At 50.0% G+C, this 18,850-nt stretch overlaps 1 protein-coding gene across 1 annotated transcript in view; it reads right to left on the bottom strand.

Annotated features, from left to right (window-relative positions):
- Positions 1 to 13,152, bottom strand: part of SLC15A1 (solute carrier family 15 member 1) — a 57,335-nt gene extending 44,183 nt beyond the window's left edge. Inside the window, exon 1 of the mRNA XM_086709126.1 lies at positions 12,956 to 13,152. Within this exon, the coding sequence (XP_086565252.1) occupies positions 12,956 to 12,959 (4 nt within the window). The 5' untranslated portion in view covers positions 12,960 to 13,152. The remainder of the gene's footprint in view (positions 1 to 12,955) is intronic.
- Positions 13,153 to 18,850: the final 5,698 nt, after the last annotated feature.

Below are 18,850 nucleotides of genomic sequence, written 5' to 3'. Positions count from 1 at the left end.
TGTTCATTCCAAAAAGCCACTTCTATTACTGAGGGGCAGAGGTTGCTAACCTCCTCTGTTACTGAATTCAGGGCTATTTGCTGGTTGTGTACTGCAGTTAGCATTTCTTTTTTTTTTTTTTTTAACTAAGTTTATTCATTTTTGAGAGAGACAGAGAGAGAGTGCAAGCAGGAGAGGGGCAGAGAGAGAGAGAGGGAGACACAGAATCTGAAGCAGGCTCCAGGCTCTGAGCTGTCAGCACAGAGCCCAACGTGGGGCTCGAACTCACAAATCGTGAGATCATGACCTGAGCTGAGATCAAGAGTCAGATGCTTAACTGATTGAGCCACCCAGGCGCCCCAAAGTGTTCTTTTTTAAATAATTTTTTCCCCTAAGCTACATTTTCTACCTGGTGGCTTAGGAGTCCTATCCCATGCCTTTTAAATGGGATCTGGCAGGATCTGCCTTGGCTCTGGTGCCTTCTGCGGGTTACTCTCCATTAGCCGTCTGTAAAGTGAGGATGCTGCCTTCCAGAGCTGCTAAGGTGGTCTGAAAATGGTTTCATAAACCAGGAGGAAGACGAGTTAAGTTGAACATTGGGTTCTTTTAGGTGGAAAGGCAGGCCTTGGGGGGCAGGAGATTAAGCCTCTGCTTGGGGACATCCTTCCTGGTCATAAGGCTTTAAAGATTCAAAGCACTTAACCTTTGGACCGCCATGCCTTCACCTAGAGATGCTAACGCCTCTTTGCAAGTTGGTTGATAAGATCAGATCTACAGGAATTTGCTACAGAGCTTGCTACTCACTGCAGCCCATGATGACAGCTGAGTGGTGCAGATAAATGTTTGGAATGGAATGACTTAAGATTGAAATATGGGCAAGAATTTGCGATGGGGGCCCCCGGCAGGGCCGAGAGGGGCCCTCAAAGGAAGAGGCAGTTCCGTCCAGGGTTGCTCACGCTGACCAAAAGAAGAGGGTCCCTATGGCATCGGCCTGGGAAATTAGGCCATAGGAATGAAAAAGTTGTGGACAGGCGAAAGTCAGTCTTCTTAGACACAGCCACAGCGGCAAGCACTGATTTTCAATTAAGCTGCTTTTCAAACGGGCAGCACTATAGTGTCCTGCATGCATGTGGCTGCAGAGCTTTAAGGATCGTGTTTCTTTCATTCTCTGTTGCAGTGGTTCTCAACGTGTGGTCTCTGTCCCAGAAGCAGCGGCACCTGGGAACTCATCAAAGGGGCTCCTGGGTGGCTCAAGTCGGTGAAGCGTCCGACTTCAGCTCAGGTCATGATCTCGCCGTCTGTGAGTTCGAGCCCCGCGTCGGACTCTGTGCTGACAGCTCAGAGCCTGGAGCCTGCTTTGGATTCTGTGTCTCCCTCTCTCTCTCTGCCCCTCCCCCACTCATTGTCTGTCTCTCGAAAATGAATAAATGTGTAAAAACATGTTTTTAAAAATGCACACTCTCAGGTCCATCCCAGACCTACCGAATCGGCAGCTCCCAGGGTAAGGCCCAGCTGTCTTCAGGCTCTCGAGCCCTCCTGGGAGCCCCTGGCCAGTGCAAGTGGTGCTGAGGAGCAGGCAAGAAAGGGGTCTGGCGTGAGGGTGTGCGTCCCACGTGGCGGCTCCGGGCCAGGTGATCAGCTCCTCTGATGCGATTCTGGCTGCGCTCGTTGTTCCCCGGGATGACGGTGACAAGCGGATGCCCTGTCTCACCTTCCCCGTCTCCCATCCACCCAACCGGACCTGAGCTTCCCCACATGGAGCAAATCAGGACGGCTCCCCAACCTGGCTGGCTCCCTGCTCCCTGCAAGGTCAGACCTGCTGCTCAGCACAGCGTTCCAAGATCCCCCCCCGGATCTGACTCTCCCCCCCCCCCCCCAACGTCAGGCCACGACTTCTGATTCCCACACCAGGCTCCTTCAGAGCTCCCGAGCCAGTAGGGCACTTAGCGTCTCATCTCTCCCCTTGGCCTCCAAGGTATTCTCTGCCCCTAGTACATTTCTTTAGTCTTTTTATGACTGTGCTCACAGAGCGAGTTGTTCTGACTTCTGAAAATGTTACAGAGCCTCACATGTCATATGATCCCCCTTCCCCCATTTTTGGTGAGGAAATAAAGGGTATGCCACTTCAAAAAGAGCCACGCAGAATACGCACCCAGCAAAACAGCGGTTGGCCTGAGGCGAGGGGGCAGGGGACATGGGAGGAGGGGAAGGGGCCTGAGCGCCTTGGGGCACAATTCGTTTGATTTTTTTTTCAAAAACTGATCAACTTAAGAAGTGAGAAGCACCTCTTGTTTTCTTAAGTTTATTTATTTATTTTGAGAGAGAGAGAGAGAGAGAGAGAGAGAGCAGGGAAGGGGCAGAGAGAGAGAATCCCAAGCAGGCTCTGTGCTGCCAGCGCGGAGCCCAATGCAGGGCCAGAACTCATGCACCGCGGGATCTTGACCTGAGCTGAAATCAGCACCTGGTTTTCTTAAGTGGGCTACTCCACTTTCTTAAGTGGGACCGTCGATGTTAGGTGAGCTGTAGAACAAGTTTTGCACCTGTAATCCAGGCCCCAGTTTCTGGAGTGGCTCTTCTGGCGCTGTCTCTTGCCCAACTTGATGACTATTTTTCTTACTTGGGGGTTTCGCCACGGTTTCCACCCTCGGGGCCCCTGCTGGTGCCTAAGGCACATCTGTGCACATCAGAGAATTGTGATCATTCAGGCCGGATGCTGCCCGGGGAGGCACGGCTCGACGAGCGGACAGCGGCTTGGTCCCTGGGCGCATGTACAGCTTGGCCACAGGGCCTGGCTGCATTCCAGCCCCCGGGGGCTCCCTTGCTGGGGCCTTCATGCAGCGTGCAGCTCGCACATCTCCAGCCGGTGCCCTGCCCATCCTTCCACTGCCCTTATTTTAAAGAAATAGCCCCTTTCCACAAATACTTTCTTCCCCACTGGGAGGGAATCTGCTTTGCCTTTGACATGTCAGCAAATAGCTACCTAAACAGAACACAGTGGTGTGACTGGCTTCCAAAATGCCAGTTTGATCAAGTTACCCCTGCTCAAAGCAAATGAGTTATCAGTCGTTTGAGGTCCCGGAACACCAATCAGCCTAATCACGTAGAGCTACTTTAGAAATACAGGGAAACCAGGGCTAATGGGACAGTATAGGTTTTATTAAGTGACTCTGGCATGGGGCAGGGACCGGCTCGGTCTGGGAGCGCTGGCGACCTGTATCCACACAGCCACAGGGGCCGAAGGCGTGCGCCCAGCTGGTGAGAAGACAGACACAGAGCATAAAATCTCTTAGCTGCAGTGTAGCTCCTTAGCAACGGGGTACCTCACAACCGTGTCACCCCTTTGTGTGGGGCAGAGACCGTGGGACTGGCACCTGTGGCTGGTCTGCCTTCGCCGAGTGAGTAACACACAGCCGCGTATCTTTAACCGTCCGGCAGCCAGGCCTTGCCCTCGCCTTGTCCTGTGTGTCTGACACATGGCTTCGCCACCTTCTCCCTCAGCCTGGGGATCCCCTGATCAGGAGTGAGGGAGGCAGCTCGCGGTCTGCGCATTAGTTTGGGGCAGTTGCCATAACAACATCCTACAAACTGAATCTTAAAACAAGAGAAATTTATCATCTCTGAGTTGGGAGCTGGGAGGCTGAGATCAGGGTGTTGACCTCGGTGGCTCCTTTTTTGTTTTTTAATTTTTATAATGTTTCTTTATTTTTGAGATCAGAGCATGAGCAGGGAAGGGGCAGAGAGAAAGGGAGCCCGACGCGGGGCTCAAACTCACGGACCGGGACCGTGAGATCACGACCTGAGCCGAAGTGGGACGCTCAACCAACTGAGCCACCCAGGCGCCCCCTGGTTGGCTCCTTTTGAGACTACAAGAGGGAATCTGTTCCAGCCTCTCCCCAGCTTCTGGGGGTTACTGGCCATCGTAGACGTTCTTCGGCTCATGATAGCATTACCTAGATCCTTGCTGCCATCTTCACACGGTCTTCTCTCTGTGGTGGCCGTGTCCAGACGTCCCGTTCATATAAGGCCCAGTCATACTGGATTGCAGGCTCCCTTACTCCAGGATGACCTCAACGGAACTAATTACATCTGTGAAGGCCCTATCTCCAAACAAGGTCACATTCTGAGGTACCTGGTGTCAGGACTACAGCATATGAATTTGAGTTGGGGGGCAGGGAGTGGGACACAATTCAACCCGTAACAGTCAGAGAGCATTTGTGGTATACAACCTATTGCTGTAGGCTACAGATATCCTATCTTTTACGAAGATTTCTACACACGATTGTCTAAAATCATGTGCATTCAGGGACACCTGAGTGGCTCAGCCGGTTGAGCGTCTGGGTCTTGACTTCAGCTCAGGTCATGAGCTCATGGTTTCTGAGTTCAAGCACCACGTCAGGCTCTCCGCTGTCAGCGCAGAGCCTGCTTCAGATCCTCTATCTCCCTCTCTCTCTGCCCGTCTCCCATTTGCACTCTCTCTCTTTCTCTCAAATAAACAAACATTAAAAAAATAAAATCATGGGCATTAAGAGGCCCACTGTGGCCACCTCTGATGGTTTTATAAATAACCTGTGACTTTTAGCATCTCATGTCTGTAACCATAGATGTGAATCACTGACTGCCATTCCTATTTTCCTTCAGAGAGAAATGATCTCTATAGGCCCAGGATCCACCCGCCTTTGGACATGCCAGAGACTATTTACTTCTCAATTGCATGGGAAGTGCAGGCAGGCCAGAGGGTGCCACAGAGTTCATATGTAGTAAGCTATTATGCAAAACAGAAAGGGCCAGGGCTAGGCCTAAGTTCTGCCTCTGGCAGCATAGACAGGATCAGTCAGCTCAGGTGAGAATTTCCTGGGTGTCAGGAAGGTGGCCCTTGCTCTCCCAGGTATTTCCTTCATCTACACCTGGATGTTCTATTATTCTGGAAGAACAGCCTTCATTCTGAACTTAGAGTGAGGCTTGCTTTACATGCTCTACTGCTGGGGCGCCTGGGTGGCTCAGTTGGTTGAGCGTCTGACTTCGGTTCCGGTCATGATCTCACAGTTCTTGGGTTCAAGCCCTGTGTGGGGCTCCATGATGACAGTGTGGAGCCTGCATGAGATTCTCTTTCTGTCTGTGTCCCTCCCTGCTCTCCTGCGCGAGATCCTCTCTCTCTCTCTCTCTCTCTCTCTCTCTCTCTCTCTCAAAAATAAACATTTAAAAAAGTTACATGCTCTCCTGCTGAGAGTCAGTAAACGCATCTGTTCATAGGCTAGGGCTAAGACAGACCTACCCCCGGAGCAGGCTCTACAAGGAGACAAGAAGGGAGAGAGCACGGGGTCCAAGAGCAAACTGCACATGCAGAACAGGCGACAGAAACGAGTCCATAGCACCCTCTCTGAAATACTGTATCATGTCATAGGCAAAAACAATGCTAAAGGCAGATGAGTGTCACCAAATCAAAAGGAACTAATCCCCTGGTCTGTTGGGGGTTTCTTTTGGAGCCAATTGAGTTAGAGATGTGAAATGTTAGTTATCTTTAATTAATTTTTTTTGGAAATCTTAAATTTTAGACACAAAGATCTTTTGCTCTTAGATGGTAAATCGTGACTAGAAAAAATGCTTATGATCATGGTAAGTGTGAAGTTAGGCTGTGAAACAGTCTACAGAAAGCACAATTCCCCCTGATTGATATTTAGACGGTAGGAGTCTCCATAGGAGTGTTAGGAGACAAGGGCGCCTGGGTGGCTCAGTCGGTTAAGTGTCAGAATCTTGGTTTCAGCTCAGGTCATGAGCTCATGGTTTCGTGGATTCATGCCGGGTGTGGGGCTCTGCACAGGCAGTGTGGAGCCTGCTTGGGATTCTCTCTCTCTCTCCTTCTCTCTCTCTGGCCCTCCCCCACGTGCACTGTTTCTGTCTCTCTCAAAAATAAATAAGTAAATACATACATACATACGTACATAAAAAGGAAGCGTTAGGTGACTTTTTTCAGTCTTATAATTTTAGGGTGAACATGCATAGGAACAGCTATAGCAGAAGGAAAGTGAATCACTGTTCAGAGGTCCAACAACAGCGCTTGAAAACTTTCCCCACAGATCCGTAGTACAGCACCTAGGTACAGTATCAATGGAGTATGAGCATAATTTTTAGAATTACTTTAAGATAAATGTCTATGACATCCCTGTGAGCATTTCTGATTCACCTAAATATTCTACATGGGGAGTGTTTTCTACATACCAATTCTGTTATCAGGTAGGTCGCTGTTTGGAACTGACTAGAGGTACACCCAGAAAATCCATCCATCTTGCTGGGGAAAGATACTAGGCATCACGTGTGGTACCTAAGCTGAGGATTCTGGCCGCAGTGGAATCATCTTTACACATCAAGGATTGTTCCTACCTAACGTCATGTATAAGTGATACACATCTTTCAGAGAGAACGTTTTCTACTACTATGTGCACTGGGTTGAATAGTGCCCCCCAAAACTTGTGTCCTTCCTAGAATTGCAGAATGTGACCTTACCTGCAAATGGGGTCTTGGGACACCTGGGTGGCTCAGGTGGTTAAGCCCCCGCCTCTCGATTTTGGCTCACGGTTCACGGGTTCAAGCCCCATGTCGGGCTCTGCACTGAGTGGGGAGCCTGCTTGGGATTCTCTGTCTCCCTCTCTCTCTGTCCCTCCCCTGCTCACACACACCCTCTCTCTCTCTCTCAAAATAAATAAACTTAAAAAAAAATGAAAAGAAAATGGGGTCTTTGCAGATATAATGAGTTAGGATGAGGTCATGTTGGAGAAGGGGGGGTCCTTAACCCCACGGGACTGGTGTTCTTCTAAGAAGACAGCTCTGTGCAGACAGACAGATATGCGCAGACAGGAGGTGATGTGAAGGCACACAAGGAGGAAATGACCATGTGATGCTGGAAATGGATTGGAGTGATGCATCTGTAAAGCCAAGGAATGCTAAGAATCGCCAGCAGCACCAAAAGCTACGAGAAAGGTATCGGACAGATTCTCTTCTAGAAACTTCAGGGGGAGCATGGCCCTGCAGACACCTTGAGTTTGGACTTAACAGCCTCCAGAACTGTGAGAGAATACATTTCTGCTGTTTTAAGCGACCCAGTTTGTGATACTTTTGTTACAGCCACAGGAAACTAATACACCGTGTGAGGGGATATGTTTTGATCCACTGGGAAAAAGGTCTGTTTCTCCAAGAACATCTCAACTGTACCTTCTGATATGTCCCGATGGAGCTTACAATAAAATTCTTGCCTCTTGAAGCAGGTTGTACGATTTGCAAATGCTTAGTCTGTGAGCTTTTAACGGGTCGTCTTATGTGAGTACATTCTGTGAATTTTCCGGCCTCTAGTCTGAATCTTGAACCAAATTTGCCTTTGGGTGTGTGCTCAGTTTCACACATCCCCACACCACAGCTGGCTGGCTCCAAACACTCTCTCCGACGACAGGCTCCTTTCAGGAGCCCAGTGGGGAAGCCCTGGCTGGTGTCGAGTCTCAGAGGAACCAGGCCTTCCTCCTTCTGTGGAAAGTCCGTGGAAGACGCTATCCCTTCCCTTTGGCTGTATAACCTTCCGGCTGCCGAGACCGCCCCGTAACTCTGCACCGCGAGCAGATGCTAAGAGCACCTGCACTGATGCCCGGCGGCGAGCAGAGGCACAGCCTGGCCAGCTGACACAGCCCTGTTCCCATCATCCCCATGAGATGACCCCGCCGTCCTGCTTCCTCAGTGATGCATTCCCGGCCTCTGAAACCGAGAGACCAAGTTACAAAACAGAGGTTCCTGGGTTCTGTATGTTGCAACCCTAGGATTATGAGTCAGTGGTTCTCATTCATCTCCTGATAATACTACTTCTGTTCTTTCACTATCATCATGGAGGAATGTGGAATGTTCCTCAGAGTCCACCCTTGTTTTTATTTCCTTATCATAGCTCACCTGAGACACCTACCCACTTTCTCTCCTGCCAGGGACAGGGTCAAGATGCCTTTGTGTCCAGGGCAGCTGTGCCCAGGGAGGTGGGAGCACGGTCGGCTGGGTGCTCAGTCCCTGCGGTCCCATCACGGCTTCTGTCGTGAGCAGCTCGACCCTGGAGAATGGACAGCTGTCCCTCTCACTAGTGAGCTAGCCAACTAGTGGGCCCTCAATGTGCTCCCTGTTCTTTAGTAATTCAAAGAGCAGCAGGACAATTATTAATTTAAAAAATCCAAATAAATCAAACCTGGAATAATTCCACTCAGGACATTTTGTAGAGGCATGAAGGACGAGGCAAAGATTTAGTATTAAGGTGGTGAATCCTCCAACTTTGACAAGACACCGTTAGCTATGGCTTTGTCTCTTGATACTTTATTTTCCTCAGGTATCCCTTGGTGTGGAAAAATGTTGTTTATAAGCCAATGTTCCTGGCCTCTGAGGATATGAGTTTCTTCATGATGGGTGGTAAATAAATACTTGCATAAATAAGTGATTTAGGCCCACCTCCCACGAGCCATAGATGGACCATATGGATTCTTCACTCCTGCTTGTTTCTACCCTGTTCTTAACCTGTGCAAGCGAATTTTCAAATTCTAGCTACTAATTTACTGCAAAATTGATCATCACGGGCAAGCCAGGGACCAAATTACACTAGATCCTGCTGCCACGATCTCATCTGGGGGGCACAGTAGCAATATTTGGATGTGGGTGAGGGTCATGGAACAAAGCCTGTCATTTAGAGTCATTTAGAGCAGTGGTTTTCTAATCAGGGTCTTGGGACCAGCAGCAGCAGCACCTGGGAATTTGGTAACTGCTAATCCTTGAGCGCTGCCCCAGACCCACTAAAGCAGAGACTCGAGGGGTGGGGCCCAGCAACCTGTTGGGATAAGCCCTCACTCGGATGAGCCTAATGTACACTACAGACTAATACCACTGCCCTACAGCAATGTCAGCCTGAAAGAATCCAGTGCCAAAATCTCTGGGGTGCCTGGGTAGCTCAGTTGGTTCAGCGTCTGACTTCGGCTCAGGTCACGATCTCACTGTTGGTAAGTTCACAGTTCGGGAGTTCGAGCCCTGCATCGGGCTCGCTGCTGTGAGTGCAGAGCCTGCTTTGGATCCTCTGTTCCTGTCTCTCTCTGCCCCTTCTCCATTCATGCTCTCTCTCTCTCTCAAAAATAAATAAACGTTAAAAAAAAAAAAGTTCTCTCTTCCTGCTGTCTGAGGGGAAGGCAATTCTCCCAAGGGTCAGATGCCCAAGGCCCCCTTTGGTAGCAACTCTAGCTGGACACTTACAGCCTAGAAAAGGGTTTCCAGCTTCCCTGGGACTTCAGCGCTGTTCTTTGGTTTACCCAAGAACTTCTAGAAAGAAACAAGAATGTGTAAGAACTTTTAAGTGGCCGGGTTTGTGGCACCTTCAAAACCAGTCCGTCACTTTATGCTCAGGCAGGAAGCTGACTAGAAAAACTCATCAGAATCCCACAAGGCCAGCAGGAGACCGAGTAGGGGGTTCAGGAATATAATCAACTATCCTTCATTAAGTGAGCGAATTCCTCAAAACAGTCTGGAGGTCCTGGCGGAGGGAGGCGGGAGCTTGCTTCATAGAACCTGGAGCCTCTCCATGCCTCATTTCCAAAGTCACATACATGGCAAATGACAGCAGGACCTATGGTTCTCCAGGACCAAAGTACGGGAAGTAATTTGTAAGAGCAGCAACTTTAGCGCAGACTTGCTCAGCTCTGGGTAAGAATGGGAATGGGGTGAGGGGGGAAGGGGGGAATATTTGAAATCTTCAGCAAAACCATCCCTAGCCCCACGAAAGCCTCAGCTGAGAGGTTCCCTGCCATTTGGAACCTAACTCCACAAGACAGCTCTTGAGAGGGGGGCTTCCTCTCCACCCCTGACTCTGACAAGCACACCCAGACTTTAAAGCAAGGGTCGGTGAGGGGCGCCTGGGTGGCTCAGCTGGTTAAGTGTCCGACTTCAGCTCAGGTCATGATCTCGAGGTGAGTTCAAGCCCTGCATTGGGCTCTGTTCTGATAGCTCAGAGCCTGGACCCTGCTTCGGATTCTGTGTCTGCCTCTCTCTCTGCCCCTCCCCCACTCATGCTCTATCTCTAAAAGATAAACAAACATTTAAAAAGTTACTTAAAAAAATGTTTTTAAAAAGGCAAGGGTAGGAGAACAATGGCTCATGGGCCAAATCTGGCCCCACCACCTGCTTTTCTGTAGCTTGCAAGTTAAGAATGGTTTCTATGTTTAAATGATGGAAAAACAATGTTTAAAAACTATTTTGTGGGGCGCCTGGGTGGCTCAGTCAGTTGAGCGTCTGACTCTTGATTTCTGCTCAGGTCATGATCCCAGGGTTGTGGGATCGAGCCCTGTGTCAGCCTTCTGCTTGTTATTCTGCAGTGAAGTCTGCTTGAGATTCTCTCTCTCTCTCTCTCTCTCTCTCTCTCCCCCCTGCTCACACACACACACACACACACACACACACACACACACACACCACTATTTTGTGACACATGAGGATTACATAAAATTCAAATTTCTGTGCCCGTAAAGTTTTATTGGAACACAGCTCTGTGCATTTGTTCACGTATTTTGGATTACAAGGGCGGAGTTGAGTGTTGCCACAGAGACGGTGCTACTTCCCAAAGCCGAAAATATTTATTATCTGGCCCTTTACAGGAAAAGCCCTCTTTAGAGCAAAGGGTTTGCAGCTCATGATTCTAACTGGATACCACAGCCAGGTTTAGCTATGCACTGTCACGCCCAAAGCAACTTTTTATCTAGTTTATCCTTGTGGATTCCCCCTTGCTTTGTTACTGAGTCTAGTAATTGGTACATTTGATGCCGATCACAACCCTCGCTTTCCTACTCCACCCCAACGTTTACTTCCATTCCACGGGCCAGTAGAAGCTGGTGTGAACATTAGTTTCAGTCACACACGGGACAGAATCAGCTCGAAGCAAACGTGTCTTGAAGACCCTCTGTCTTGCTTCCTTACCCCCCTGCTGCATTCACCAAGCATCCCACGTACTGCCCATTCAGTCATGTGGGGCTTTAAAGCAACTTTGGCACCATCTGAGGCCAAAGATCTGTTCTCAAGAGAAGTTACTGCTCCCCTTGGTTAAAAAACCCTTCAGGGGCACCTGGGTGGCTCAGTCAGTTAAGCGTCCGACTCTTGATTCAAGCTCAGGTCATGATCTCACGGTTTTCGAGAAACCCTGTTCAGTTCTGCGCTGACAGTGTGGAGCCTGCTTGGGATTCTCTGTCTCCCTCTCTCTCTGCTCCTCCCCTGCTCGTGTTCTCCCTCTCTGTCTCAAAAATAAATAAATAAACATTTAAAAAAAACTTTAAAAATCGTTTGTTCTACTTACTAACTAAACTTAGATATTGCAACTTTAGGGCTTGGATAAACACAAAACTGGTGTCCGGATATAATGCTACTCATGTGCTATGCCGACCTTAGCCGCAAAACAAAACAAAACCAAAACAAAAAGCAAAACGCAAAAAACAAAAAACCAAAAACCAAAGCCACCACTCAAGGACCAATTTGCAAACTGGCAGGAATCAGTTCATTCGGGACTACACTACAGAAGCGACCTGTGTTTGCTCACCAACGATCAGGCTGCTGGCAGCTAGCGGGATTGGAACTATTCCAGGAAAGTCCTCACAACACAGATGCTACCGAGGTATTTGGTATCTGAAAACTGAATCAATCCACCCTCAGAGCACCTCCCAGAGAAGTCACGCAGAGTGATAGGCGAATGATGTGTGAGGAGGGGTCCAGAACTGCAGCCCAGGAGTTTGTCTGCCCGTGAGGCACGCACTGTGGACGGCCCCCACCTCGGAGGGAGGCGGTAGCATCTTTCTGGAAAAGGCACAGGTGTTTACAGCTAGAAGCCCCAAGAATGAACCACTCAGTGCTGCTTCAGGCCCACCCCACGGTGCGGTGCAGCAAGGTAATTCGAGCCGATGAGGGCTGCACACCGGGCATGTGCTCCAACCCCCCCACCCCCCCACACAACCACTGAGGGCAGTCCCGGGACTCCTAAGGGCAGAGAACGCTGAAGCCCAAAGAGTTTAATTTACTGATGCAAAATCATCCAGGCAGGAAGCGGTCGACAGGAATAGGACGGCAGGTGAGCCAAAGCCAGACCTGGTTCTCTTAACCATGTGGTCGGCTTGTGCCCTCATGGGCTGGTCCATGGCATGACTTTGGGGGAGTCACTTGACTTGGTTCCCCTTCTTTCAGGGAGGAGAGGGCTGGGATGACCCCTGGTCTCTTTCAGCTCTGCTCTCTGCTTCTGCATTCATTCCAGAGTGGTCTATCGGGAAGCAGGCAGGATCGAGTTGTTCCCGAGATGCTCTGCCTACACTCCATGCCTGTAGAGGACCAGCTGTTTTCCCTGAGTGCCTTCTCCTGAAGCTTGAGGGCAGCGGCAGGACGATAAGGGCCACAAAGGTCCGTCTCCAGCCCCCACTGGAACTCCGGGGTCACCTGGCCGGCCAGCGGCATGGGACATGCCAAGGCGGCCACTAAGCGCCCACCGGAGAGACGGAGCTTTTGGGGCCCCGCCGACACCGGCACGCCCCAGTCGTTTCAGCCCACCGGCTGGGAACACGAGCCGGCCCACAGGTGGGCAGGGCGAGCTCACTGCATTCATTCTCGCAGCCTCTGAGCCTGGGCGCCTCGGGGCTCTCCGTCCTCGCGCGGAGACCCAGATCTGGCTTCGGCCACTTCCCCGGAGCCCGCGGGACCCGCTTCCACTGACCCCGCAGCCGCTTCCCGCCCCGGCGCCGCGCTCCTGCAGTCCGTCCGCGGCGCCAGCCCTCTCGGCCCCGCGCGCAGGTCCGCCGGCGACAGCGGGGCCCGGCCCCGCCGCGCAGCCCCCCAGCGACCCGGGCTCCCCTCTGCGCCCCGACGACCCCGGCCCGCACCGCCCCCCCCCCCCCAGCGCCCCGGGCTCCCCTCTGCGCCCCGACGACGCCGGCCCGGCCCCGGGACCTACCCATGGTGGCGGCTCCGAGGGCTCCCTGCGACTAGCGAGCGGGGAGTCCAGGAGAGAGGACTTTTTTTTTCAAGGTGCTGCTCTTATGACTTTGTTTCCAGGCCCTGCCCAGCCACCTGTGCCGCTGGAGGTGTGCAGGCGGGGCGGCCGGGCTCCACCCTCGGAGGCGGTGGAACCGCAGGGAGCAGAGGGTAGCGCCCCTTGAGCCCCGGCGGGAGGCTACCTGTCCGGGCCGCGCCCGGGCTCCGCTGTCCCGCCCCGGGCCCTCGGCAGGACAGGAGCGGCGGCGGGAGACCTGGGCCAGACCTGGGCCCCTACGTGAGCGGCCACCTGAGCTCCTGGGCGGCCTAGTTAAAATGCAGGCTCCCTGGCCTCACCCCGGATTGGCTGGCTCAGTAGGTCTGGGTGGGGCCCGTGAATGTGCATTTCCAGCAACTTCTGAGGTGATGCTCCGGGGACCCCGCTTTGGAGACCACTGAGCTGGGAGAACGCCACCTGTGTGCGGGGAAGCAAAGCCGGATGCAGCGTTGGGCTGCACGTGTGCGCGTGCCTGCGTGGCTCTGCCTGCAAGGTGAACCGGCCAAAGCAGTTCTGGAAGGCCCCACGTTACTTTCTTTACTCACAAGAGCACAAGTGATACAGCCATTATCTCCAGGTCCTTTTTCGGTTTCGCTGTCTGACTTGAGGGGGAGCGGGGTTGTGCTTTGCCAGTACTGAGAACATGAAGGTGGCAAATGAAGGGAGTTTCTACTTTTTTAAAATTATGGTGAAACACACATAACATAAAAACGTACGTTACCTGGGAAGTGCGCGCTGACTGGCACGCTCACACCTTCACGCAGCCGTCACCACCCCCCGTTTCCAGGACTCTGTCCCCGTGCCAGCCTGAAACTCTGTGCCCACTGCACACGTCCTCTCTGTTCTCCCTCCCCGGTGGCCACCATTCTACTTTCGAACTTGTGGAATTTTTGGGCTCTAAGTACCGCATGTAGGTGGAATCATACACCGTTTGTCCTCTGTGTCTGGCTTCTTTCACTTGTTAAAAATGTCTTCAAGATCCCTCCACGTCGGCTCCTATATCAGAATTTCCTTCCCTGTTAAGGCTGAATGATACTCTGCTGCGCGTTTGCGCCCCATTTCCTTCATCCATTCATCGGTCTCTATTGTCTTTTGAGTCTCGGCAATGCCCCTCCCCCCACCCACTGGCTGGAAGACCGTGGTGTAGAGGGAGAAACCCCCCCACCCTGGGGCAGCTCTTCCCCAGAGGCAGCTGGACCCGCCCTTCTCGGGCTTTCTTCCCCAAGGCTCGAGAAGGAGAAACCTCCCCAGGTGGTGGCTCAGTTGAGACTCATGGGGCAGCAGCTGATGTTAACTGGAAGCCCCGGGCTGCAGGTGGAGGGACAGCATCAAGTGGGGAAATGCAGCAGGGACTGAGGGACAGGACTCGGGATCTGCAGGAGCATGTTCATAGCTGTGATCCTGCCATCAGATAAGCCCCGGGTGGAAAGCTGAAGATTGCGATCCATAGTGTATTCGGACCAGAGTTTTCTCTGCGGAGTGGTATTTCCCTTGAGCTCTGGAAGCTTGGAATCCTGAGCCACCGGAAAGCCACTCTTTCAGCAGGCTGGTGGTTCTCAAAGTGGGGTCCCCAGGCCAGCAGCGTCAGCAGCACCTGAAAACTTGTGACAAATGCGAATTCTCTGGCCCCATCCCAGATCTACGGAATCAGGAGCCCTGTGGGTGGGGTGCGGCTGACTTTTTAGTAGTTGTGAGGCAAATGCGTTTCCTACCACGTGTCTACTGAATCCTTCATTCAGCCGTTGTTTATTTATCGCCTCTAAGTACAAACTACTGTGGTAGCCACAGGCACCTGCAACAGCCCTGCGCTCACAGTGTGAGTTCTTTATCTTCTCAGCCTGGTGCAAAGGGGCAAGGTACGAGATGGAGAAGCATGAATGAAGGACAAAAAACTAAGGGGGTACAAGAGATGAGCTCTACTAGTCCTGAGACGGATCAGCAAATCCCTAGGATCCGCTCGAATTTCTGAGATAGAGGTGGAGGCCAGGCGTTTCTCACCTGAGCCTCCTTGGCATTTGTGTATTTAAGGGAATAACAGCCCTGGGAGCTTCCCTCACTTCCTCTCTGTCTCAGGGAACAGTGACACTGTACCAGCCCCTCTGTAACTCTCCCTTCCTCTCAGCCCTCCGTGTGCCGGTTTTCCGAGGCTGCCGTAACACATGACCACACAGCTGATAAATAACAGATGTGTTCTCTCACAGTTCTGGAGGCGGGGAGTCCGAAATCAAGGTGTTGACAGTGCCGTCCCTGGGGAGACTCTCGGGGGAGGACCCTTCCTTGCCTCTCCCAGCTTCCAGGGGCTCCAGGTGTTCCTTGGCTTATGGAGGCATCGCTCCAGTCTCTGCCAGTGGCTTTACATGGCCTGCTCCCCTGTGTCTTCTCTCCTTCTCTTTTCTTATTAGGACACTTGTCACTGGATTCAGGGCCCACCCTAAAGCAAGATGATCTCAAGATTCTTCATTCCATTTGCAAAACTCTTTTTTTCCAAACAGGGCCACAATAATAGGTTTCCAAGGGGGTATATCTTTGGGGGAAGAAAGGAGGCACCATTGAACCCATGATAACTCCTCAAAGGGAGCCAAGTCTAGATGTTGAGTGTGTAGAATTGGCAAACTGGTCCTTGAGAAACAGAACCATGGCTTGGCCTGGGGGGACTGGCCTTACGAAAACTTCTGGGAGAAGTGGATGTTAGTGGTAACAATGAGATCAGCACAAAATGGCGGCAGGGAGAGTCATCCAGACTTAGATTCTTTCTTATTTTCTACTCCTCAAAGCCCTTAAACTGCACAAAGTTTTGTAGTACTCTATTCTAGTAAAAACACTGCCTTGAAAAGGCAGCTTGTGAAGTTTATGGAGGAACAGTGTCATTTTCTCCAGCTCTGTCCCTCAGATTGCTTGGCCATAAAGACCTTTTAATTTCATCTCAGAGGAAAATTGAGTCGTTTTCCTGTAAAGCACCTAGAACCAAGGTGAAGATACTCATGGGTAAGGGGAAGACTTTAGGAATAAACAACAAGAGTGGGTCCCATGCCATCTCTCTGAGAAGAGAGATTCTGAGAAATGGCAAGGGACGGGGGAAGGAAGAATTTGAAATATAAAGATCTACAAAAGGCCATTTGTTTGACAGGTGCCTGGAAAAGAGAACCAGCAACTGGTTCAAATGCATTCAGAGATGCTTGTCTGGAATCCCCAGCCCACGCCATTTCTGCTGGACAGGAGTGTGGTACACCTGGCTCTGAGCACTGTTGTGCCGTGATGCACCTGTTGGGCAGTGTGGGGAATATGTACAAATATAAGAAAATGATTTCCTCGGGGCACCTGGAGGGCTCAGCCGGTTAAGTGTCTGACTTCGGCTCAGGTCATGATTGCACGGTTTGCGGGTTTGAGCCCTGCATCAGGCTCTGACAGTTCAGAGTCTGGAGCTTGCTCCGGATTCTGTGTCTCCCTCTCTCTCTGCCTCCCCCCCCCCCCACTTGACTCTGTCTCTCTCTCTCTCTTTCTCAAAAAAAATAAACATTAACGAAAAACTAAAAAAAAAAAAAAAAAAGATGATTTCCTCTTATTTAAAATGTCTCTCTTTAGAACATTCCAAAACAGCTTTAGCTGTTCGTATTTATATCTGGCCAAATTCTTGCTAAAAGGAAGGGAATGACGGACTCACCATTCAGGGTGTGGGTGCCTGAGCTGTGAGGGCATAGCCTGGAGAGTGGGCGGAGAACAACATGGTAAACACAAGCTTTCAACAACATCCCAGTGCGGAGGTGGGAGGTGGACTCGTGTTGTTCATTGCGCTAATTTGAAAGGCCTAGACAACAACATAGAATGTTCTGTGAGCGTCTTCCGTGGGTCAGGGAGTGGTACACTCCCATGGTTTCAGGGGCCTCACAGCTGATTCAAGAGAGTTGCTGGTTCAATGGCATCACCTGCGTGACCTTGAGCACGTTGCCTTCTCTTGCTGGGTTTTATTTTCCTCTCAGAAAGAGAGATCTCTCCTCTAAAACTAGGTTTATTTCCTCACAAAGTTTCTTCCACAGTAGAGGCTGTGGGGAAGAGAGATTACTGTCACTGTTGGAAGGTAATTATTTATGATCTAAAATCATCACAAATGCTGACTTCTTTTCGTCCGTGTCTCCCGCCATAAGCACGGTGTCTGGTGCTTAGTAAATGCTCAACAGACATTTGATGTGTGACTGACAGACTCATTCTTACAATGATGTGGATCAATCTCTTACCACACTAAAAACTATATATATTTTTTAAATGTGTGTATATATGTATATGTATATAATACATATTATATATATGTAATATAATATTTTATACACACACACATATACATATACATACATATATATATATATATGATTATAGATGTATTCTCTGGAGTGCTGGGGTGGCTCAGTCCATTAAGTGTCTGACTCTTGATTTCAGCTCAGGTCATGATCTCACAGTTCGTGAGTTCGAGCCCTGCATCGGGCTCTGCACTGACAGTGTGGAGCCTGCTTGGGATTCTCTCTCTCCCCTTGTCTCTTTCCGTCCCCTGCTCGTGCTCTCTCTCTTTCTCAAAATAAATAAATAAACTTAAAAAAAAAGATGTATTCTCTAAATAAGAATTTTTCATTTTAATAAAAAACCTTACAAGATGATCTTCAGCAACAGCTATAACACGAGCAGGTCCATGGTATTTGCAGGTAAGGGTGGAGGTGGTCCCGGGCCCCTGGGTTAGATGCTACCTGGATTGATGGGATTCTCTAGAATCTTGGGGTACTGTGAGAGCAGAAGGCAGGAGTGAGGACCCAGCATCTCTGAGTTGACTGAGTTCTAATGGGAATTAACATAGTTTGTGAATTCCTCAACAGGATGCATATATTGTAGCCTCTGTGGTCATGTTATTCTTTTTTTTTCTTTGTAATAGTTTTATTGAGATAGAGTTCACATACCATACAATCCACATAGTTAAAGTGTGTAACGCAATAGTTTCTAGTACATTCACAAAGTTGGGCAGCCATCACCACGATAAATTTTAGAACATTTTCATCGTCCTTGAAAAGAAACCCTGTACCCCATTCACAGTCACCCTCCTACCCCCGTCCTAGGTCATCACTACTCTGCTTTCTGTTTCTATGGACCTGCCTACTTTGCACAGTTCATATAGAAGTGGAATCATACCAGCTGTGGTCCTCTGTGCCTGGCTTCTGCCATGCGACATAATGTCCTCAAGATTCATCCATATTGTAGCACGTGCTGAAGGTATTCCGTGGTATGGGTAAGCCACATTCTGTTTATCCACTCATCACTTGGTGGACATTGGGGTTCTTTCCATATTTTTGTAATTATGAATTTTTTGCTGTGATGAAAATTAGCGTACGAGATTTTGTGTGGATGTATATTCTCATTTGTTTTCTTGCACACACCTCAGAGTGGAATTGCTGGTCATATGGTAACTCTATATTCAATCATTTAAGGAATAAGCATACTGTTTTCCAAAACAGCTGCACCCTTTCACAACCCCACCCCCAGTGCATTAGGGTTCAAATTTCCTCACATCCTCACCAACCCTTGTTATTATCTTTTTGATTATAGCCATCCTAGTGGGTGTGAAATGATATTATTTATTTTTAATATTTTTAGACATCTTTACATATGCTTTCATGTATTTACATAAAATTTTAAACATACTTAATATACTTTAATGTTAATGAAAGCATTTGAAAGATTTCTTCAACCTGTTTTCTTTTCTTTTTTTTTTTTTTTTAAATGTTTATTTATTTTTGAGACAGAGAGAGACAGAGCATGAATGGGGAAGGGTCAGAGAGA

This window comes from Puma concolor, chromosome A1, assembly GCF_028749965.1.
Source record: "Puma concolor isolate L17-30 chromosome A1, mPumCon1.1.hap2, whole genome shotgun sequence".
Lineage (NCBI taxonomy): Eukaryota > Metazoa > Chordata > Mammalia > Carnivora > Felidae > Puma > Puma concolor.
The sequence above is the reverse complement of the archived record's forward strand: the minus strand, read 5'-3'. Positions and strand labels throughout refer to the sequence as shown.